The sequence below is a fragment of the Triturus cristatus genome, chromosome 7 (genome assembly GCF_964204655.1).
Source record: "Triturus cristatus chromosome 7, aTriCri1.1, whole genome shotgun sequence".
In the NCBI taxonomy this organism is placed as follows: domain Eukaryota; kingdom Metazoa; phylum Chordata; class Amphibia; order Caudata; family Salamandridae; genus Triturus; species Triturus cristatus.
In genome coordinates, this window is record NC_140590.1 from 105764910 (window position 1) to 105789056 (window position 24147).

At 50.0% G+C, this 24147-nt stretch overlaps 1 protein-coding gene across 1 annotated transcript in view; it reads right to left on the reverse strand.

Annotated features, from left to right (window-relative positions):
* The window catches only part of LOC146808941 (protein BTG3-like), a 72668-nt gene that overhangs the window by 13963 nt on the left and 34558 nt on the right, over positions 1 to 24147 (reverse strand). Inside the window, exons 2-4 of the mRNA XM_085615742.1 lie at positions 15726 to 15923; positions 5619 to 5756; positions 1152 to 1362 (exon numbers count right to left, since the gene is read on the reverse strand). Coding sequence (XP_085471868.1) covers positions 1152 to 1362; positions 5619 to 5756; positions 15726 to 15898 — 522 coding nt within the window. The 5' untranslated portion in view covers positions 15899 to 15923. The remainder of the gene's footprint in view (positions 1 to 1151; positions 1363 to 5618; positions 5757 to 15725; positions 15924 to 24147) is intronic.

A 24147-nucleotide genomic window follows, 5' to 3' on the forward strand; every position in this document is an offset into this window, starting at 1 on the left:
TGAATTTATTGGGATTTTTGTTTTCTTTTTTCCTTCTTTTATCTCTAGTCCTCAGCCCTCAAGGGTAGTTGGGTGGGTTCAGGGTGGGGGTGGGGGTTAATATTGCTAAAATCAGAGACAGTTCTTCTGATGCACCTCAGTCCTGCGGCATTCCCTACAATGGGACCCACACACACACCTCTCACTGGGAGCCAAAGACAGTTCTTCTGATGCACCTCAGTCCTCCGGCATCCCTTACAATGGGACCCCCCCACACACACACCTCTCGCTGGGAGCCAGGCAGTTCTTCTGATGCACCTCAGTCCTTTAGCATCCCATCCAATGGGACCCACACACAACTCTCACTGGGAGCCAAAGACAGTTCTTCTGAGGCACCTCAGTTCTGCGGCATCCCCTACAATGAGATCCTCACACACACACATACACCTCTTACTGGGAGCTAAAGACAGTCCTGATGCACCGCAGTCCTGCAGCTTCCCCTACAATGGGACCCACACACAACTCTCACTGGGATCCAAAGACAGTTCTTCTGAGACACCTCAGTCCTGCGGCATCACCTACAATGGGACCCTCACACACACACATACACCTCTTACTGGGAGCTAAAGACAGTCCTGATGCACCTCAGTCCTGCAGCATCCCCCACAATGAGACCCCCCAACACACACACACCTCTCTTACTGGGAGCCAAAGACAGTTTTTCAGAGGCACCTCAGTCCTGCAGCATCCCCTACAATGAGACCCCCCCCAAACACACACACACCTCTTACTGGGAGCTAAAGACAGTCCTGATGCACCTCAGTCCTGCAGCATCCCCCACAATGAGACCCCCCCCCCCAAACACACACACACCTCTCTTACTGGGAGCCAAAGACAGTTTTTCAGAGGCACCTCAGTCCTGCAGCATCCCCCACAATTACAATGTCGGTCTCTCTATCTCTCTCTGCACAGAGCTCCAGGGCTCACAAGCAGTTATCCTAACGCAAAAAGCTGCTTGGCTAGTTATGTCATCAGGCTGCTCGGCTTCTTCCAGGCCATTGCTAACACCTCATACAGCTTGCTCTAAACTCCACCCCCTGGGTCTGTCGAAGAGTCCTTGGGCACTGCCTTTGTAGCCTCCATGTACAACATCTCTAGGTGAAGTGTCCTACCTGCTTCACTGTGTTGATGATGGGCACCTTGGAGGTGCACACCTCCTCCTTCGGCTTACGGATGCTTTCATCTTCAGAGGAGCTCTCGCACGGGGAATCCGAGCCATCCGAGTGGTAGTCGGATGTCTCCAGCTCTGAGGGGCTCTTCTTGCCATGCTCCTTGCTGCCCTCATCAGGAGTGACCGTGAAGTGGCTGCTATTCTCGCCAAGCCTGCGAGAGAAGAGAGAGATTGGGTGCACATCCTGGGCTGACGAGGATCACATACTACCCAGAACCTAGGCTTTCTGAGATGGGAACATTTATGCACAGATGAGGAGTCCTCCTTAGTTCATGCACAGATGAGGAAGAGTGAACATTCATTCATGCACAGAGGAAGAGTCTTCCTTCATTCATGCACAGCGGAAGAGTCAACCTTCGTTCATGCACAGAGAAAGAGTCAACCTTTGTTCATGCACAGAGGAAGAGTCAACCTTCGTTTATGCACAGAGGAAGAGTCAACCTTCGTTCATGCACAGAGAAAGAGTCAACCTTTGTTCATGCACAGAGGAAGAGTCAACCTTCGTTTATGCACAGAGAAAGACTCAACCTTCGTTCATGCACAGAGGAAGAGTCAACCTTCGTTCATGCACAGAGGAAGAGTCAACCTTCGTTTATGCACAGAGAAAGAGTCAACCTTTGTTCATGCACAGAGGAAGAGTCAACCTTCGTTCATGCACAGAGAAAGACTCAACCTTCGTTCATGCACAGAGGAAGAGTCAACCTTCGTTTATGCACAGAGGAAGAGTCAACCTTCGTTTATGCACAGAGAAAGAGTCAACCTTCGTTCATACACAGAGGAAGAGTCAACCTTCGTTCATGCACAGAGGAAGAGTCAACCTTCGTTCATGCACAGAGAAAGACTCAACCTTTGTTCATGCACAGAGGAAGAGTCAACCTTCGTTCATGCACAGAGGAAGAGTCAACCTTCGTTCATGCACAGAGGAAGAGTCAACCTTCGTTCATGCACAGAGGAAGAGTCAACCTTCGTTTATGCACAGAGGAAGAGTCTACCTTCGTTCAAGCACAGAGGAAGAGTCTAACTTTGTTCATGCACAGAGGAAGAGTCTAACTTTGTTCATGGGCAGATAAAGAGTTTACCTTCATTCAAGGGCAGATAAAGAGTCTACCTCCGTTCATGGGCAGATAAAGAGTCTACCTTAATTCATTCCCAGAAGAAGAGTCTACCTTCATTCATAGAGAGAGGCAGAGTCATCCTTTGCTTGTGCAAAGGAATAGTCTTCCTTCTTTCATACACAGAGGAAGAGTCTACCTTCGATCAATGGCAGATGAAGAGTCTACCTTTGTTTATGCACAGAGAATGAGTCTAGCTTTGTTAATACACAGTAAATGAGTCTACTTCATTCATGGGCAGATGAAGAGCCTACCTACGTTCATGCAGAGATTGGCTAAACTTCATTAATGCACAGTGGGGGAGTCTACTTCGTTAATGGTCAGATCAAGAGTCTACCTTCGTTCATGGGCAGATCAAGAGTCAATCCTTCATACATGCACATACGAAGAGTTATCCTTCATACATGCACAGATGAAGAGTCATCATTCATACATGCACAGACGAAAAGTCATCCTTCATACTGTGGAAATGTGTAATATTTTACTTAGCATAAGCGACAGCCATTTTGGCTGTGGTGTCCATTTAGTTTCCTTCGTAATTCTTCCGTCCTCTGCTGCTCGTCTTTTTCACTCTGCTTGTATTATCTATTTTAGTTGACTTCTTGACTCAGCTAAAGCAATGTACGTGCGGGGGGTTTGTAACTGCTAGTACACCTGGTCTCTGATGTTACCTGTCGACCATTTACTGCTGCCATGAGCATTTCTGCTCCCCCTCCCACTTTGCTGACCAAGTGGTTATTCGTCTGCCCTTGTTTGCTGATAGCTATTTCTAAAACTGTTCTTTCAATTTCTGTTCACATGCTTGCATTGCAGAAAACCGGTATAAAAGGGACGATGGTTTGTGAATTCAGTCTACTACCTCCTGCAGCACTTGAGAGTGTTGTGTGGACGTGGTCTCACTCATGAGTGATTAATAAACTTGTTATTTATTCCAACTCCAGTGCCGATCTCTATTTTGTTGGTCTTTGGACCCGTGGACGAGAGCGTGCCCACTTTTAGGCACATTTCCACAATACATGCACAGATGAAGAGTCTTTCTTCATCCATGCACAGACCAAGAGACTTCCTTCGTTCATCCACAGATGAAGAGTCTTCCGTCGTTCATGCACTGAGGAAGAGTCTACGTTCATGCAAGATGAAGAACGTTTGCCTTCATCCTCACAGAGCATTACTGACACCGGCGCAGGACAAAGCTCTCGGGATTTGCACTAACTGTACACTATCTAGGCAGTGGAGCACCGTAACTCGCTCCCTCTAAGGGTAAATTTTCACACACTGCCCCCTCCTGGAGGACTTATGGCCCCTGTCCACTTTCTAAACCCAGGATTTTCTGCTATCGGCAGTGAAAGATGGATCAGAGGTTTAAAAGTGTGGCCATCCTTTGCTGAGCACTGTCCCAAGGGCAGGCTGGTTCACGCCTTCGCAGGGGACAGTGCATCATTTTTTTAACTGTATTCACAGTCCCAGCCTGGGGCAGTGCGCCTTTTATTGCCATCCAGCCTGACGAGTCATGACATTAAAATATCTGAAAGAACATATAGTGATTCAGAATAACAGCCGGGGGGTCTGGGTGAGAGCACAGTACTACCTTAAGGACAATATATCATGAAAAACTTAGGGACAGATTTACCAAGAAGGCTGCGCCGAAATGCAGCATGAAAATCTCCTGGGTTACACTGCACTAAAGGGTGACGTGTGTGCTGCGTCGATGAGGTCTTTGGCCATGCAAACCCAAATACCACTGCTTGAATGATGGTAAACGATTTAATTTTGTGGCACGAAGGCAGGGCGAGGGCGTCTTAAGTGAGTTTTGTACTCAAAGCACACCCTCAGCTGCTGTTCTCTTAACACAGACTGCCTAAGGGTAAATCACATAATGGATCATTTTGCAAACTTGTACGTGCAAATATCATGTGATTTCCTTTCACCCGTTGTTGCATATGTTTAGATTAATATATCTTGTAGGTAGCACGCGCTACTTTGTGTGACTTTAGTTTTAAAGGCGCTGTGTGGATAGTAGGTCTGATTCCTAGGGCCCAGATTTTCAAAAAAGTCATGGAACACACCACAGCAGCCAAAAATGCTGCGCGATTCACCCATTGTTGCATATGTTTAGATTAACATATCTTGCAGAGGTAGCACGCGCTACTTTGTGTTACTTTAGTTTTAAAGGCGCTGTGTGGATAGTAGGTCTGGTTCCTAGGGCCCAGATTTTCAAAAAAGTCATGGAACAAAGCACAGCAGCCAAAAATGCTGTGCTGCGTGATAGAGAGAGTGCAGGAGTGTTATATCTACAGAGATATGGCTCTCTCCTCCCTTCTCCCTCATGCAGATTTTAGGCGCCGTGCACCAGGCACACACTTAGCACCACTGTCGAAGGGTGTGTACCCGAGCCCACCATAGGTTTTGTACTGGAAGGCTATACTTCCTGTAAAGAATATTATGCTTTGACACACTTGAAAACTTTTCCTACTTTCTAAGAGTGCTGCACAGTGCTGAACACATGCATAGTCGGAAAAGAAAGGAGAAATAAAAACATTCCTGCTTTTAACGCCTCCATTAAAATGATGTTAACTTTTAGTGCTAAACCCTGTCTACTATTGTTAGTAGATAGGGCTTTGCATCAAAAGGCATGGCTGGTTGCATGGGAACATCCATGGACCACCCATGTAATGCCACTTTAGCGCTAAGTAACGCAAATCTGTGCCTCGCGCTGTTTTGTGTTACTTTTGGGGTACTTTCCAGCACAAAACAAGTTATGCACTGGAAAGTAAAATAGGAAAAAATAAATGTTGTGCTGGTTAGCGTCACTTTTCGATGCCAACCCATCGCAGAATGTTTGTAAATCTACCCCTACGTGTTCCTGGCTCACTAGTACCACTCTCCATGAATTTAGCACCGTGCTTACGTCAACTTCAACACAAAATTCCCACAAAGGTTGTTCTATGCTGTAGTTTGTAATGTTTAGCGTTGCTTAATGTCATGGGAACACCAGTGCAAACAATAATAAATCTTGTGCCTAGCATGAAGCCCAAAACATCCAGAGGGTTGAAAATACTGTTTATGTTCACACTTTTTAGTTAGTATAAGCTGTATTGACGAAAGGAGAAATGTGAAATACATAATATCTGCCAGTTCATGTGAATGGCTCGCTAATAGGACACGCCCACTTGGAACCTGCTGCAGGTGTCCCGTGCTCTGTCAACAGCCAGGAGTAAGTATAATGCTGCTGCTTCAGATGTGGTGTTGGCACTGCCACATACATGCCCTTGGCAAACCCGAGCACTGTGACTCACCGGCAGCTGACTTCACTGGGGTCGATCCAGAGGGACATCTCGCGGGGCAAGGGGAGCTCGGAGTAGGCCAGGCCACTGGCGTCGCAGGCCCGCAGCAGAGATTCGTCCACCTGCTGCTTCCGGTTGATGCGGATGCACCTGCAGAAGAGAGGGTTAAACCTTAGAGAAATATACCAGCGATTTCTATATAGCGCTTCATACCACACTTCTGCCTTTTCTAAGTGCTTTAAATACCAGGTGTTACTATTAACCAATGGAATGACACTCAATTTACCAACCTCTGAAGGATGCAAGGCCGAGTTGCTCATGCACTCCTGACCTTCAGATAACTATTTCCGAGTGGCTAGGGGGGTGCCAGGGAGTGTGTGTTCTCAGAACCGGTGAAGGCGATGACTGAGGTTAACATGGGCCGGCCAAGGGGTTCCTCTATCTTCCCACCGGAGTGCCCCGGTCCTTCTCCTAAGAGCCAAAAATTAGATTAGCGCCTCGCATATTCAGTTTAGAGCCTCCCTCTGCCCAGTGAGATGGTAAACTCGTTTCACAACAGGATGTGGAAAAGCCACTAGATTGTGATAAACTTTGGACACCAAGGTACAGAAGGGATAACCTGCTCCAGTCTGAACCAATCATGGTACAAGGGATAACCTGCTCCAGTCTGAACCAACCAGGGTACAGACGGGATAACCTGCTCCAGTCTGAACCAATCAAGGTACAGAAGAGATAACCTGCTCCAGTCTGAACCAACCAAGGTACAGAAGGGATAACCTGCTCCAGTCTGAACCAATCATGGTACAAGGGATAACCTGCTCCAGTTTGAACCAACCAGGGTACAGACGGGATAACCTGCTCCAGTCTGAACCAATCAAGGTACAGAAGGGATAACCTGCTCCAGTCTGAACCAACCAAGGTACAGAAGGGATAACCTGCTCCAGTCTGAACCAACCAAGGTACAGAAGGGATAACCTGCTCCAGTTTGAACCAACCAGGGTACAGACGGGATAACCTGCTCCAGTCTGAACCAATCAAGGTACAGAAGGGATAACCTGCTCCAGTCTGAACCAACCAAGGAACAGAAGGGATAACCTGCTCCAGTCTGAACCAACCAAGGTACAGAAGGGATAACCTGCTCCAGTCTGAACCAACCAGGGTACAGAAGGGATAACCTGCTCCAGTCTGAACCAACCAAGGTACAGAAGGGATAACCTGCTCCAGTCTGAACCAACCAGGGTACAGAAGGGATAACCTGCTCCAGTCTGAACCAAGGCAAGGGAACTTCCAACAATAAGATAGTAACTTCGCATAGTTCCACTGGCAGGCATGCAGTCTGCAGTGCATGCACGTATCTCCTCCGTGTAGGTTATGAGAGCACTGCACTCCACAGCAAGATAACCCACCGTCCTCCGAGGACTCCGGGCACTTCCACACACCGGCCTCTCTGCTGAGGCTGTCGTCGGTAGTCTCGGTTGATGCCGGAAGTGCTTTTGCAGTTTGAGATCGCTAACTCCTCTCAGACAACAACAGGCCCAGGCTGGTAGGAGGCAAAGTACTCAGTTCATAAACACTTGTGCAACACGTGGTAATAACCAATTCAGAGAGCAAAAATCACAGCCCAGAATTAAATACACTTGTTCGGCATTGGGTCACCTGGAATGGAGACCAGCAACCAATGGGGTGAGCTCACTGTGATCTCTGCATCTGCGGACCCGAGATATCTCGGGCCTCGAGGGAGCATCAGTGTTCGAGCAGATGATATGTTTCCAACCTCCCCGTCTCCCAGAGACTGTTTGTTACACAGTTGTGGGTTGGGCTGATGGCTGCTCAGGTCTCAGCTGAGAGTGAACGGTCACGTGAGGCACGCAGCACGCACGGCCTCAAGCTGAGCACAGGAACAGCACACGATTATCCGTCTCCTATTGATTCTCCCCAGGCCACTTTCTGTGTGTCTCATCGGTTGCATCAGCTGCCCTTCCGGCCTCAGTGAGACGTCAGGAGTGCAGCGTTCGGCTTTGTGTGGTACTTCCGTACACGAGGCCAGCCAGCTCTTCGTCCGGACCATAGTCTGACCTCCTAGGGACCCCCCCCCCCCCCCCCCCCCCCTTGAGATGGAAGACTGGAATCGGAGTTTGACGCACAGCGTAGCGATATATGAACCCTTTCGAGCCTCTGGCAGGCGCATGAGCCATAATGTCGCAGCCATGTATGGATAATGTACAGCTTCCAGTGACGTGTCCCACAGCGTCCTCTGTCGGGTGATCTGTAGGGTAAACGTATCTAGAACTCTCGCCCTGTGCGGCCAAACCTTAACCCCCTGGTGGTCACTTAAACTGAGTTCGAGCTGTCGTCAGACCAATGAATACTGGACACCACCAGCCGATACATCACCTCCTATCATCATACAAACATCGGCAGGCATTGTACACGACATGGGGAAGAGAGAGTGTGGAGGGCCCAGCATCCTTCTAGCAGGCGCATACGGAGGGCCTATGTTGTATGAATGCTGACCACTACATGTCACTGTTGTGTTCTGTACAACTGTTTATGTTGTTGATTAATCATGCGTGTCCAGTGGATGACTCAAAGAATGTGGCTGTCCTAAAAAGCAGAGCTAGCATCGTAACACTGAACGTGCAAATCGTCGGGACAGTGCAATTCCTTGGCTGGCCACTAGGTGTCACTGCTGTCATTATATTCTGCTATCAATGCTGTATTATGGCCGGCTGGTAGATGTCACTGCTCACAGTTTTATATCCTGGCGACCATTTTCGGCTTGAATGTCGCTGCGGACAATCCTAAACTCTAAAGTGATGTTACACGTCTACCTCGCAGGGGATGGACTCAAAATATTCAGCAACTAGCTCATTTCACGGGTCAATCCTTCGATTATATTTAAACGTATAATATTACACTAACAAGAAGGTGCTCCCTTCCTCTGCTTGCCCTGATCATCACTGCATTCATTTTCTACCCCCTTCCGGCCATTAGGCCCTTAATACAACAATGACATCTCTTTGTCCGTGGAATAAAATGGAGGCCGGGTCCGTGGCTCAAACGCTAGTTGAATGGGACTCTCTGGCACACAGCGAGGCTCTGAGTGACAGGTCAAGGAGGATAGCAGATGGGAGGGCTCCTTCCGTCCCTACAAGAGTTACCACTGGCAGGAAGCCAGCCCCATGGTTTTCTCAACAGCTAAACATGGCTGAAACTCAGGGATGCCAACTGGAAGGCAAATGGAGGCCGCTGTATTCAGGCAAAACAGAACATAGCAAACTGGACAATTGCAAAAGTATTAAACAGGCTTACAATACTAATAAAATCACCACGACCACCAGTTTACAAAAGACAACATTCCACGTTACAAATGAACACCCAGACACCACTGGAATATCGCCTCAGGTTCCCCCTTCACGCACATTTTGCGATCAGTTAAAAGCATATTTTGTGGATTAAATAATCGAGTAGAGCAGAGATTGAGAGAGGTCACTTCCGGATGCTTCCACTGACCTCCCTCCAAGACTAAGGAAGTAACCACTTTCAATCCGTCTTCAGGTAACTCCTAAACTCATCCTTGGTACAGGGGCCAGTGTCGGAGCCCTTTAAAGATGCCTCGGTGATCCAGCTACGAAACAAGGAGCTGATCCCCACTGATAATAATAATAATCCACATTTGTAAAGCGCGAACAACTACCCCTAAGGTTCTCTAGGCGCTGGGGGCCCTCGGGAAGATTAAGCAAGCTATTGCCCAGAGTCACATGGTGCTGGGCTAATCTGCCGCCGGCGCCGGGAATCGAACCGTGATCCCCAGATACCGGAGGCAGTCACCCAGGCCGCGGCGCCACACCTCTTCACTGATTCTGAAAAACAATCCCCCTATCTCCCTACTGCCAGTGGGAGCCAACATTATATAAGACCACACTGGCAAAGAACAAGTTACTTACCTCAGTCTGACGCCTGGGGATATTCTAAGGTGAGGAATCTAACTAACGTGTTTCTTTCAGATACACTGTGCAGTCAGCTGCAGGTAAGCAACTCCCTGGGAAACTTCCAAGATGGATTCCGCCGGCAGGTGGCCCTGAAACTGTTCTGCTGTCTGTTGTAGAGGCTTTGAGAGTCAATGGGCACAAAGACAGTTCAATGCGGTGATGCTACTGGGCCTGTTGGCTGCCTTTGATCAGATCATTGTTTTAGTGGCGGCAGGACTCGAAGGCACTGCTTTTAACTTGCTTAAATTGAGTTCTTCCTCACTGACCGTAGGCTCCCACCTCAGGGTGCCAGCATGATCACCATTAGAAGTGGTGCCACACCAGGATCTTTGTTCGCCCCACGCCTTTCCAATATATATGGGAGCCCGGTGGTAAAAGCTCTCATTACCACCGAAATCAAAGAAAGGGGAGGGAGTAACTTGCGTAATTTGCTGTAGCATAATCACGTGAAGTAACAGCAAAATGACACAAGATGATGCATATTTACATGAGGAGCGTAACCCAGCAATTAGGGTTATTAGGGCACAAAATGCATCCTTGTGTCCAACGTGGACTGGAGGATGCTTTCTGCCCTTAGAAAGAAGCTCTAAATGAAGACGAACAGCAGCCACCAGCAGCTACATTTATTTTTCCTCTGCTCTTGCAGTAGGGTTTTTGTGCCAAATTACTCATTATGGGCCTAATCACATAATTTTCAATAATTTTGCTTAAAAAGAGTAATGTGAAATACCAAAACTACACCTGCGCAGGCTGCTTACATGTAGGCCCGGTCCTTGGGACGGTTTTCCGAGCACCAGTGTCAGCAGAGTCTGCTTACCTGTAGGCCTGGTCCTTGGGGGGGGTTCTCCTGGTACCAGTGTCAGCAGAGGCTGCTTACCTGTAGGCCCGGCCCTTGGGGGGGTTCTCCTGGTACCAGTGTCAGTAGAGTCTGCTTACCTGTAGGCCCGGCCCTTGGGGGGGTTCTCCTGGTACCAGTGTCAGCAGAGTCTGCTTACGTGTAGGCCTGGCCCTTGGGGGGTTCTCCTGGTACCAGTGTCAGCAGAGGCTGCTTACCTGTAGGCCTGGCCCTTGGGGGGGTTCTCCTGGTACCAGTGTCAGTAGAGTCTGCTTACCTGTAGGCCTGGTCCTTGGGGGGGGGGGGGGTTCTCCGTTCTCCTGGTACCAGTGTCAGTAGAGTCTGCTTACCTGTAGGCCCGGCCCTTGGGGGGGTTCTCCTGGTACCAGTGTCAGCAGAGTCTGCTTACATGTAGTCCTGGTCCTTGGGGCGTTCTCCTGGTACCAGTGTCAGCAGAGTCTGCTTACCTGTAGGCCTGGCCCTTGGGGGGTTCTCCTGGTACCAGTGTCAGTAGAGTCTGCTTACCTGTAGGCCCGGCCCTTGGGGGGGTTCTCCTGGTACCAGTGTCAGTAGAGTCTGCTTACCTGTAGGCCTGGTCCTTGGGGGGGGGTTCTCCTGGTACCAGTGTCAGCAGAGGCTGCTTACCTGTAGGCCTGGCCCTTGGGGGGGTTCTCCTGGTACCAGTGTCAGTAGAGTCTGCTTACCTGTAGGCCCGGCCCTTGGGGGGGTTCTCCTGGTACCAGTGTCAGTAGAGTCTGCTTACCTGTAGGCCTGGCCCTTGGGGGGGTTCTCCTGGTACCAGTGTCAGCAGAGTCTGCTTACGTGTAGGTCTGGCCCGTGGGGGGTTCTCCGGGTACCAGTGTCAGCAGAGGCTGTTTACCTGTAGGCCTGGCCCTTGAGAGGGTTCTCCGGGTACAGTGTCAGCAGGGGCTGCTTACCTGTAGGCCCGGCCCTTGAGAGGGTTCTCCGGGTACCAGTGTCAGCAGAGGCTTGTTATCTGTATGCCTGGCCCTTGAGGGGGTTCTCCGATACAAGTGTCAGCAGGGGCTGTTTACCTGTAGGCCTGGTGCTATAGAAAGGCACCCCCTACATTATTTTGTTTCAAAAGGTCTGGGAGAAGGGGGAAAAACTGAATTTTGATTGTGGAAAAGAAATAAAATGTTGCAATATCAATTTCTAAATTTTGATACAAATGAAAATGGGAAAAAAATAATAAATTATGAAATAACAGCAAATTGAACTTGTCAAGTGGAGATCAGTATCATTGAAGCCCCATTTTTTGAGCACTTTGGAAGCCAAACTTAAAGAGATATAGGTCGTGTGGGGGGCTGCTTTCTGCAATTACCTGTAGGCCTGGCCCTTGAGGGGCTTCTCCGACACCAGTGTCAGCAGAGGCTGCTTACCTATAGGCCCGGTCCTTGAGGGGAATCTCTGGGTACAGGTTTCAGCAGAGGCTTTTTACCTGTAGGCCTGTCGCTTGAGGGGGTTCTCCGAGTACCAGTGGCAGCAGAGGCTGCTTACCTGTAGGCAAGGCCCTTCATGGGGGTGACCCTTAATGATAAAATGAATTGGGGGTCCCATTTGGCGAAGGTAAATTTGAGATTAGCCCAATCAGTGGGGGGAATCCTGAAGGTGTTTAATAACTCCTCTTTTAAACCTTTGGGCCCCCCCATGGAAATCTATAAATCCCAAGCGAGAGGAGGAGCACTTTACGGTGCTGAATTATGGGGATACTCCCCCCCGCTTCCCTCTCATCTATTGAGAATTCTTTCATCAGGAGATTGTTGAAACTACCTGTCAGCACCCCATTAATTCCTCTAAGATGGGATCTGGGTCTGGTTCCCATAGAGGAGATTGTCCGGAACCGTCCTCTTCAGTTCTGGAGGCGTCTTTGGTCAACGCCCGAGTTGGTAAGCTACAGGTATGATCTTGGTGACATTATGGCAAGGGGAAAATCGGATAAGATCCCTTGGCTTGCTTACATAAAGAACCTTTGTAACCTAATTGGGATGAGGAATTTATGGTCCGCCCCGGAAGCGACCTGCCGTTCACTCTCGAAGAATTCATTGCGGGAGGTTTTAAAATCTTATAGGAAGGGTATCCTACTCCATTCCTCCCTGGGTAGGCTTACTGACACCTTTCTGGATATTAAGTGTAGTCCCCAGTTTGAAGTTTTCCTGGACGTCATCCAACCACCTTTGGCAAAGAAACTTTACACCCAGTTCAGACACGGTTCGCTACCGTTGAGAGATCTCACTCACAGATGGTGCAATGTCGTAGATCCCATTAGCTCGTGTCCCTTATGCTCTGCTATCTGTGAAACAGAGCTACATGTTGTTCTCTTTTGCCCTTTATATACTATTGCAAGGAAAAAGTGGATTATCCAGTTATGTAAGTCTAGGGGTCTCAGGGACTACAAGGAGGTGTTCAGAATTCTGAAATATGATACCACCCGTTTGATAGTGTTTGTAATGGCTAAATTCCTTCTCTCAATGTGGTTTGCAAGGTCCAAATTTTTGTCTTCTGTCGCTCATCTTTCTGATTCAGTATTATCTTTACCATCATCATAGTACTTTAAGGTATAATGTGTATATCTTTGGCCCTGGATTAATTTTAACATTTTTCTCTTCGTGGAAAAGTTCACGTTTTTACTGTGTATGTTTTATGGAAATTGTCTTAATGTCTTAATGGATTACACTCTACGCAATGCTATTTAATCATGTTTTAAATGTATATATGTATTTATGTCTTTTTATGGTATTTTTACCGAAATAAAAGCTTTGACTGACTGACTGTTTCAAAAGGTCTGGGAGAAGGGGGGAAAACTGAATTTTGATTGTGGAAAAGAAATAAAATGTTGCAATATCAATTTCTAAATTTTGATACAAATGAAAATGGGAAAAAAATAATAAATTATGAAATAACAGCAAATTGAACTTGTCAAGTGGAGATCAGTATCATTGAAGCCCCATTTTTTGAGCACTTTGGAAGCCAAACTTAAAGAGATATAGGTCGTGTGGGGGGCTGCTTTCTGCAATTACCTGTAGGCCTGGCCCTTGAGGGGCTTCTCCGACACCAGTGTCAGCAGAGGCTGCTTACCTATAGGCCCGGTCCTTGAGGGGAATCTCTGGGTACAGGTTTCAGCAGAGGCTTTTTACCTGTAGGCCTGTCGCTTGAGGGGGTTCTCCGAGTACCAGTGGCAGCAGAGGCTGCTTACCTGTAGGCAAGGCCCTTCATGGGGTTCTCCTGGTACCAGTGTCAGCAGAGGCTGCTTACCCGTAGGCCCGGCCCTTGACGGGGTTCTCCGGGTACCAGTGTCAGTAGAGGCTGCTTACCCGTAGGCCCGGCCCTTGACGGGTTTCTCCGGGTACCAGTGTCAGCAGAGGCTGCTTACCCGTAGGCCCGGCCCTTGACGGGTTTCTCCGGGTACCAGTGTCAGCAGAGGCTGCTTACCCGTAGGCCCGGCCCTTGACGGGTTTCTCCGGGTACCAGTGGCAGCAGAGGCTGCTTACCCCTAGGCCCGGCCCTTGACGGGGTTCTCCGGGTACCAGTGTCATGAGAGGCTGCTTACCCGTAGGCCCGGCCCATGACGGGGTTCTCCGGGTACCAGTGTCAGTAGAGGCTGCTTACCCGTAGGCCTGGCCCTTGACGGGGTTCTCCGGGTACCAGTGTCAGTAGAGGCTGCTTACCCGTAGGCCCGGCCCTTGACGGGGTTCTCCGGGTACCAATGTCAGTAGAGGCTGCTTACCCGTAGGCCCGGCCCTTGACGGGTTTCTCCGGGTACCAGTGTCAGCAGAGGCTGCTTACCCCTAGGCCCGGCCCTTGACGGGGTTCTCCGGGTACCAGTGTCAGCAGAGGCTGCTTACCCCTAGGCCCGGCCCTTGACGGGGTTCTCCGGGTACCAGTGTCAGCAGAGGCTACTTACCCGTAGGCCCGGCCCATGACGGGGTTCTCCGGGTACCAGTGTCAGCAGAGGTTGCTTACCCGTAGGCCCGGCTCTTGACGGGGTTCTCCAGGTTCCAGTGTCAGCAGAGGCTGCTTATCCGTAGGCCTGGCCCTTGGGAGAGTTCCTTGGGTACCGGTGTCAGCAGAGGCTTGTTACCTGTATGCCTCGCCCTTGATGGGCTCCATGTACCAGTGTCAGCAGAGGCTGCTTATCTGTAGGCCTGGCCCTTGAGGGGCTTCTCCAGGTAACAGTGTCAGAAGAGGCTGCTTATCTGTAGGCCTGTCCCTTGAGGGGGTTTACCGGGTACCAGTGTCAGCAGAGGCTACTTACCCATTGACATGGCCCTTGAGGTAGTTCTCCTGGTACCAGTGGTCAGCAGAGGATTCTCATGGTCCAATGTCAGCAGAGCTGTTTGCCTGTAGGCCTGGCCCTTGAGGGGGTTCTCCTGTTCCATTGTCAGCAGAGGCTGCTTACCCGTAGGCCTGGCCCTTGGGAGGGTTCTCCGGGTACCAGTGTCTGCAGAGGCTGCTTACCTGTACACCCGGCCCTTGAGGGGGTTCTCCGGGTACCAGTGTCTGCAGAGGCTGCTTACCTGTACACACGGCCCTTGAGGGGGTTCTCCGGGTACCAGTGTCAGCAGGGGCTGTTTACCTGTAGGCCTGGTGCTATAGAAAGGCACCCCCTACATTATTTTGTTTCTTATAGGCCTGCCCCTTGAGGGACATCTCTGGGGCCAGTGTCAGCAGGGGCTGCTTACCCGTAGGCCTGGCCCTTGGGAGGGTTCTCCGGGTACCAGTGTCAGCAGAGGCTTGTTATCTGCATGCCTGGCCCTTGAGGGGCTTCACTGGTACCAGTGTCAGCAGAGGCTGCTTACCTGTAGACCTGGCCGTTGAGGGGGTTCTCCGGGTACCAGTGTTAGCAGAGACTTATTACCTGTAGGCCTGGCCCTTGAGGGGGATCTCTGGTTACCAGTGTCAGCAGAGGCTACTTACCTATACGCACGGCCCCTGGGAGGGTTCTTCGGGTACCAGTGTCAGCAGGGGCTGCTTACCTGTAGGCCTGGCATTTGAGGGGGTTCTTTGGGTACCAGTGTCAGCAGAGGTTGCTTACCTGTAGGCCCGGTCCTTGAGGGGGATCTCTGGGTACCAGTGCCAGCAGGGGGTGCTTACCTGTAGGCCTGGCCCTTGAGGGGGTTCTCCAGGTACCAGTGTCTGCAGAGGCTGCTTACTTGTACACCCGGCCCTTGAGGGGGTTCTCCGGGTACCAGTGTCAGCAGGGGCTGCTTACTTGTAGGCCTGCCCCTTGAGGGGCATCTCTGGGTGACAGTGTCAGCAGAGGCTGCTTACCTGTAGCCCTGGCCTTTGAGGGGGTTCTCCGGGTACCAGTGGTCTGTGTACTTCTCGCACAAGATGGCAGTCAGTTTCTCCCCGAACTTCTCCACTTTATCTTGGTCCAGCGTCTTGTTTCGGTTAATCAGTTTTGAAATGTACTCCACACCCACGGCTACTTGTTCTTTCATGCTTGCTGCAGGATGGGGGAAGGCCCTGCAGGAGACAAAACAGAGAAGCAACTTTGAACAGGGGGTCTTCGACAACCACCTTAAGAATGAATACATTTACTGGAAGGGGGCATTAGAGGGGTGGGGACAGTCGGGACGGCTCGCAGTTCATCATAACACCTCGCCTTGATTGGAGACAATACTCCAAACCTCATCACTAGAGTCTTACAGTTCAGAGAGGAGACAAGCACTTCAGCCACGTCATCACGGGGGAGACAAGCACTACAGCCACGTCATCAAGGAGGAGACAGGCACACCAACCCCGGTCACTAGAGTCTTACACTTCAGAGAGGAGACAGGCACTACAGCCACGTCATCACGGAGGAGACAAGCACTTCAGCCCTCTAAGAGGTGTAGAACCCCAGGGAAAATAGCCACACAAGCTCTGACTTAAAAAACAGTTATCTCGTAGAGGAGGCATCAGCTACAACCATATGTAGGCGATACGTTTAATCTCACAAGAGACAAGCACTTCAACCCTGATCTAAAGAATATTACACCTCGAAGAGGAGGCATGCAGTACGCACCATTCGAATGACGAGTTACATCTCACAAGAGACAAGCACTTCAACCCTGATCTAAAGAATATTACACCTCGAAGAGGAGGCATGCAGTACGCCCCATTCGAATGACGGGTTACATCTCACAGGAGACAAGCACTTCAACCCTGATCTAAAGAATATTACACCTCGAAGAGGAGGTATGCAGTACGCCCCATTCGAATGACGGGTTACATCTCACAAGAGACAAGCACTTCAACCCTGATCTAAAGGATATTACACCTCGAAGAGGAGGCATGCAGTACGCACCATTCGAATGACGAGTTACATCTCACAAGAGACAAGCACTTCAACCCTGATCTAAAGAATATTACACCTCGAAGAGGAGGCATGCAGTACGCCCCATTCGAATGACGAGTTACATCTCACAAGAGACAGGCACTTCAACCCTGATCTAAAGAATATTACACCTCGAAGAGGAGGCATGCAGTACGCCCCATTCGAATGACGAGTTACATCTCACAGGAGACAGGCACTTCAACCCTGATCTAAAGAATATTACACCTCGAAGAGGAGGCATGCAGTACGCCCCATTCAAATGACGAGTTACATCTCACAAGAGACAAGCACTTCAACCCTGATCTAAAGAATATTACACCTCGAAGAGGAGGCATGCTGTACGCCCCATTAGAACGACGAGTTACATCTCACAAGAGACAAGCACTTCAACCCTGATCTAAAGAATATTACACCTCGAAGAGGAGGCATGCAGTACACCCCATTCGAATGACGTGTTACATCTCACAGGAGACAAGCACTTCAACCCTGATCTAAAAAATATTACACCGCGAAGAGGAGGCATGCAGTACGCCCCATTCGAATGACGTGTTACATCTCACAGGAGACAAGCACTTCAACCCTGATCTAAAGAATATTACACCTCGAAGAGGAGGCATGCAGTATGCCCCATTCGAATGACGAGTTACATCTCACAAGAGACAAGCACTTCAACCCTGATCTAAAGAATATTACACCTCGAAGAGGAGGCATGCAGTACGCCCCATTCGAATGACGAGTTACATCTCACAAGAGACAAGCACTTCAACCCTGATCTAAAGATTATTACACCTCGAAGAGGAGGCATGCAGTACGCCCCATTCGAATGACGTGTTACATCTCACAGGAGACAAGCACTTCAACCCTGATCTAAAGAATATTACACCTCGAAGAGGAGGCATGCAGTACGCCCCATTCGAATGACGAGTTACATCTCACAAGAGACAAGCACTTCAACCCTGATCTAAAGAATATTACACCTCGAAGAGGAGGCATGCAGTACACCCCATTCAAATGAAGCGTTACATGTTAGAGGAGACACGCACTCTAAACAATATTACATCAGATAAATATGTCACCCTATGTCAATATTTTATGTCAATATTCTTCAATGTGTTACTGTATACATCTGACTGTCTCCTAAGTTTCACGGTACAAAAATCTTTGAATAGTTTCGTTATTTTCTTCTTAGCTTCTTAACAAGAACTTTCAGTTACAAAAAACTGCTCCAAAATTACATTCTTTTGCTATTTACTACAGATTTGATCACAATAGATTGCACATTTCAGAAATGGAACCAAAACATTGTTTTATCTCAAGCTATCTATTTTTGTCTTTCTCTTTTAATCTGAGCACATATGTTAATCTCATTCCTCCTGGGCTACTACAGCTGACCCCCTCCTACAAAGACACCCCAGCATAAAAATCATCAATATAAGGTCCGTTGTAGTGAACAATCTAAAAAGACTGTGCTGCTATGTTTCGGTGGAAATCTTTTATCCTGCCTTCTTCAGGACAATTACAGCCCAGTTGCTGTCAGAGTGGATGTGTCAAAAACATTTCTTTGAATTGTGGGTGGCACAATAGCCTCCTTTGGTTCTGGCATCAATCAATCAAACCAGATTTATGGAGCACAGTTAATCCCCGGCGAGGGTTCAGGTGCCGAGAGCGCAGCTGCTCAGGTCAGTCGAACAGCCAGGTCTTGGGTGCTTTCCTGAATTCCAGAAGAGAGGAGGCTGTCCGCTGGTCAAGGGAGAGGTCTTTCTAGTATTTTGCTGCTAGGTAGGAGAAGGAGCGCCCCCACCCCCACTGCTGCTCCGGCGGATGCGGGCGGTGTGTTCCACGGAGATGGAGGCGGAGCGCCCGTGTCTGGAGGGCTAATGGAAGTTCAGGCGGTGGTTGATGTAGGATGGTCCTTGGTTGTGGAGGGCTTTGTAGGTGTGGGTCAGCATCTAGAAGCGACATCTCTTGTGGATGAGGAGCAGAGGAGCTTTCTGAGGTTGGGGAGATGTGGGTCACTTTAGGGGGGTCGAGGATGAGTCTGGCAACTGAATTCTGAATGATCTGCAGCCTCTTCAGGAGGTGCGAGGTGGTTCCTACATTCCACCAATGAATGGAGTGGTAAACGATTACCACCCATCCTGAACTCGGCACATTAGAATGGGATTAAGACACTAATCGCATAGCATAGCTGCAGGTTGAGCACCTTGGAATGTGAGGCGCTTCCCTTGCACACATTCTGTCATGTTTTATCCGGTGATGTTTGCGCAGGGAAAAGGCAGGTATTACGACACCAGAGGTAAAACCGATTCAGATGCCGCTGGGGGAGGGGGGCCGTTAATTCATGTTAACTGAAGGACCAATTTCCTTCACGTTTTGCAAGGATAAAAAATAAAACAGCGTGTCTCTTGACGGCTGTTATAGTAACGCGTTTATTTACAGTGCTTAGAAATGACAGAGTGCGCTACGAAGCGCTAGATACGGCGTTGGTATTATTAGAATGATACATGGGAACCGTTTTCTCCGTAATGGAGTGATTGCAGTCTTGTAATCTGATTCAGTGGCACCCCTTTCACCAACCCAGGTGGGTGCGCCCATCAATCCACCTTGCGACACTTGCAACCTTGCTCAGAGGTGCATAAACCTGCTTAGCTATTAGCTATGTCGTAGTTTTTTTTAGCCAAAACGCTTCGAAGCAGCATCAGTCACACCTGTAACTAGTCCGCGTGTTGTTGACTTCAGAACACTGAAAGGCTGAGGCCGCCGAACACAGGGGCAGATTTACGTTCCCTGGCGCATCCCTGCAAATCAGCAGGGATGCGGCAGGGAAGATGCGTCACGCAAGTTTGCCCTTACGCCACCGCAGATGCGCCGCATTTACAATGCGGTGCATCGTGGCGCAAGGACAAGCAGATGCGTGACGCATCTGCCAGGTAAGGTTGGCGCAGTGCTGAAGTTGTGTCGCAAGCGCGACGCAACTCCAGCACTGTTCCAACCTGCCCTATCCCTAACATGGTGCATCACGCCTTATGCCTGCTTGAAGCAGGAGTAAGGATTTGACGCACCAGCGTCGGAAAAGTGACTGCGTGAAATCTTGTAGATTTCACTGCCTCACCTTTCCGAGGCTTTTTCCGAAGTAACGCCCACCCTGCATGCATTAAACCTGACGCAGGTATAATGTGGCTCAGGGCTTTACAACGTGACGCATCTCCCTAGATGCATCACGTTGTAAATCTGTCGCAGCATGGCGATAGCTTTGCGCCGCCGCTGCGTCACAAAAGAGGCGCACGGGGCTTGTAAATCTGGCCCACGGTTTTTAGCCTCGTTAAACATGGTAATATAACGTGAAATCACCGCCCATACCCATTCATCTGGAACCCCCACCCCCGTTTGTATTTGTATTAGACACAACATAACTTGACTACAAGTCCCAGAATGCAAATCCGATGCAGGTTGAGCTGCACGAGAAGCAAACACCCAAGCGGTGCATGCACATCTCAGCGCTCTCTCCCCGGTGGACTGTGAGTCCACAGCCCACCCTCAGGTCGGGGGTTCCGGGAAGCGATGATGAAGCCGAGGCTGCTGCAAGAGGCTGCAAGGGAGCATGAGTCACGGGCGGAACTGGCTGACACCATCCCAGTCGACATCACTTCTCGCCAGGCTCTGGTGCAACCGAGGGGAAACCCAGGGAGAACCGAAAGGAACAGAGGGGTGGGTGGAGGCGCTTCTGTCCCACCTCACGCCAGCACGGCACGCCCTTCTCTCTCCTTTCTGCCCCCACTGTACATCTCACGGATCGTTCAGTGGCTGCACCTCGTTTCTGCTCCTCCTTTCATCCGCGAGCTAGAGTCTGTCTCTTCCCGCCTACTCTCGTCTGCGTTCTTTTGTCTTCCATTCGTATCTCCACCAGTCACCGTCACTCCTTTCTTCCGTCTCACCCGCTCCTGGTGGTCTCGCTTTGGCCCCTCCCATTTCACCTGTGCTCGATTCTCTAACCGGTTCCCCCTGCGCCCCCCTCTTTCACTATCGCATTATGTTGTCGATGTCTTCAGCTTCAGTGAAACCGGCCTCCTTTCCACCCTCACCCAACCTCCTCAATTCGTGGCATTTACCCTTTCTTCTGAGTAAATGCTTCTCCGTTGAGTCTCATATCTGCTCCTCCTTTCAACCGCGTGTTCTGTGCGCCTTCTTCACCTGACGCCCATCTTCCCTGTCGGACTGCCCCCCTATTTCACACGTTTCTTCTTCCCACCCCTTGTTTTACCTCTTCCGTCCTCTTTACTTTACTTGTCTCCTCTTCCTCCTCCGCTGAGCCATTGCGCAAGGCGCACTTTTCACCCAGCGGCGTCCTGGCGCTGTTTACAAAATGTTTATTATTGCAAAAGTCAACGTTCCTGCAATGGGTGCATGAGTCCACTGTGCCCCAGACACGATTGTCAGAGTGAGTAGACTTTATAGCGCTGTGCCGAGGAATGCCTTCCACTAGGCGCTTCCACGGCATTCCTTCGAAGTATCAGAATCCCAGATCATTTGAACAAATATCATCTCATTTGGGGACAGGGAGCGGCACTATGAGGCCTCACCCCAGGATCACCAATGTCGGCCTCACCCCCCACGGTCACAAATGTCGGCCTCACCTCAAGGTCACAAATGTCGGCCTCACCTCAAGGTCACAAATGTCAGCCTCACCATGTCGGCCTCACCACTCAAGGCCATCAATGTTGGCCTCACCTCAAGGTCACCAATGTCGGCCTCACCCCTCAAGGTCACAAATGTCGGCCTCACCCCTCAAGGTCACAAATGTCGGCCTCACCCCTCAAGGTCACAAATGTCGGCCTCACCCCTCAAGGTCACAAATGTCGGCCTCACCCCTCAAGGTCAATAATGTTGGCCTCACCTCAAGGTCACCAATGTCGGCCTCACCCCCCAAGGTCACAAATGACGGCCTCGCCTCAAGGTTGGCGATGCAGCGAGCGCAAGTAGTTTTATTTATTTAATTACTTACTTTACTCCTGTGTCGTATGTACGAATCCACTACCCCTCCCCCCCCCCACTCTGCCCTTCCCCACTCCGCTCCCTGCAGCACTTCCCCTGCGAGCCGCCACTGTCCCCAATGTCGGACTCACCCCCAAGGTCACCAATTTCGGCCCAACCCCCAAGGTCACAAATGTCGGCCTCACCCCAAGGTCACCAATGTCAGCCTCACCTCAAGGTCACCATTGCCGGCCTCACCCCCAAGGTCACCATTGCCGGCCTCACCCCCAAAGTCACCATTGCCGGCCTCACCCCCCTGGTCACAAATGTCGGCCTCACCTCAAGGTCACCAATTTCGGCCCAACCCCCAAGGTCACCAATGTCGGCCTCACTCCAAGGTCACCATTGCCGGCCTCGCCCCAAGGTCACCAATGTCGGCCTCACCTCCCACGATCACAAATGTCGGCCTCACCTTAAGGTCACCAATGTCCGGCACCCCTGGCACTGCTGAGGCATGAAGCTGCCACCCAGTGTCCAGGAGGCCTCTGTTTAGGCCGGAGTAGGGATGAGCCCAATAGTGCCTGGTAGAACAGGTGACCCAAATCCCCCCCTCCCCCCCCTGTGGTTGTTTGAAAGGCTTTGGGGGACTCTCCATCCTCGGATACCCCTCTAGCCAGTCGTGTGGGAGGGCATCGCTGATTGGCAGCCCTTTAAACTCTAGTCTACAGACTGGGATCATGCCCCCCTTCCCCTCGCAGGCTGCCCCCACGGGGTGCGACGAACCAGGCCTTCACGCTGTTGCCCAGGCTGGTTCTGGCCCAGGGGTGGCGCAATCAATAGTGCATCAGGTGCCATGCACCAGGGCCTAGGGACACGAGGACCCACTGCACTCAGGTTGGGCTTCTCTACCGACAGACCTGGGGCCAAGGGCACATGATTCCCCCCCCCCCCCCCCCCCCAGCAGCATGGCACTGCTCTAGAATGTGCTGAATAAAACCTCAAATAAATAAATGCACGAGTTTTCGATGGCCGTATTGTGACTTCACTGGAAGGTTACAAAAGGGGAGTCCTCTCTGCCACAGTGGGTGCCAATGGCTGGTCAGTGGCACCTGGAAGCGCCTGCTTTCCTTCCTCGCCCAGACGCCAGCAGAGCGCTTCAGTCACGGCTTGAAGATAGGTTTAATGCGGCTCAGTTTGAAAGAATGATTTACAAGTTGAATGACTATTTACAACTCGTGGATTATGTATGGGGTGGATTGCAAAATGTAAGGTGATTCAGAATGTATAATGTATACTTGCCATCAATGGGCTCACACTTATGTTCATATATTGTATATACCACACTTTTTGTTGCATACATTAGATTTTCATTCTGTTGTATTGATTCATCCTTTACCTGTGCACTCAAGGTATTTGTGATCTTGTTTTGTTTTTGTTTTCTTTCCTCCTATTTTGTTTCTATTTCTTTTGGTTAATGGTGTCGTTGTTTGCTTTTAGAGATTGCATAATCGGGTTTTCCTTCTCTGTTTTCATGAAGATATTTACTTGTTGATTATTGGATGTTTGATTCTGAAATACACCTATGAAAGAAATGGAAGACAGACACCATGAAGTTCCTTATGTTTACGTTGGAGCGCCCTCTGTCACATGTTCTCTAATCCAATATTTCCTGGTAAAAGCAACATGATTTATTTATTGATGCGATATAACCAGAAACTCCCCTGCCTCGTGCTCCCAGGTCCCACCCTCGCAGCCAGGAATAGAACGTGTGGAAAGGGGGGAGGGGGGAGCTCCATGGAAGGGACGAGCCTCTCGAAGGCTGGAAGAGCTGGACACAGCCAAAGATTAGAGTCAGTCACGATAGTCTTGACTCTCTGAAAGGATGCTAGGACCGAGCACATCCGAAGGATGATAGGCCAGGGGTGGAGTCAGTCACGATAGTCTTGACTCTCTGAAAGGATGCTAGGACCGAGCACATCCGAAGGATGATAGGCCAGGGGTGGAGTCAGTCACGATAGTCTTGACTCTGAAAGGATGCTAGGACCGAGCACATCCGAAGGATGATAGGCCAGGGGTGGAGTCAGTCACGTTAGTCTTGACTCTCTGAAACGATGCTAGGACCGAGCACATCTGAAGGATGATAGGTTAGGGGTGGAGTCAGTCACGTTAGTCTTGACTCTCTGAAAGGATGCTAGGACTGAGAACATCTGAAGGATGATAGGTCAGGGGTGGAGTCAGTCACGATAGTCTTGACTCTCTGAAACGATGCTAGGACCGAGCACATCTGAAGGATGATAGGCCAGGGGTGGAGTCAGTCACGATAGTCTTGACTCTCTGAAAGGATGCTAGGACTGAGCACATCTGAAGGATGATAGGTCAGGGGTGGAGTCAGTCACGTTA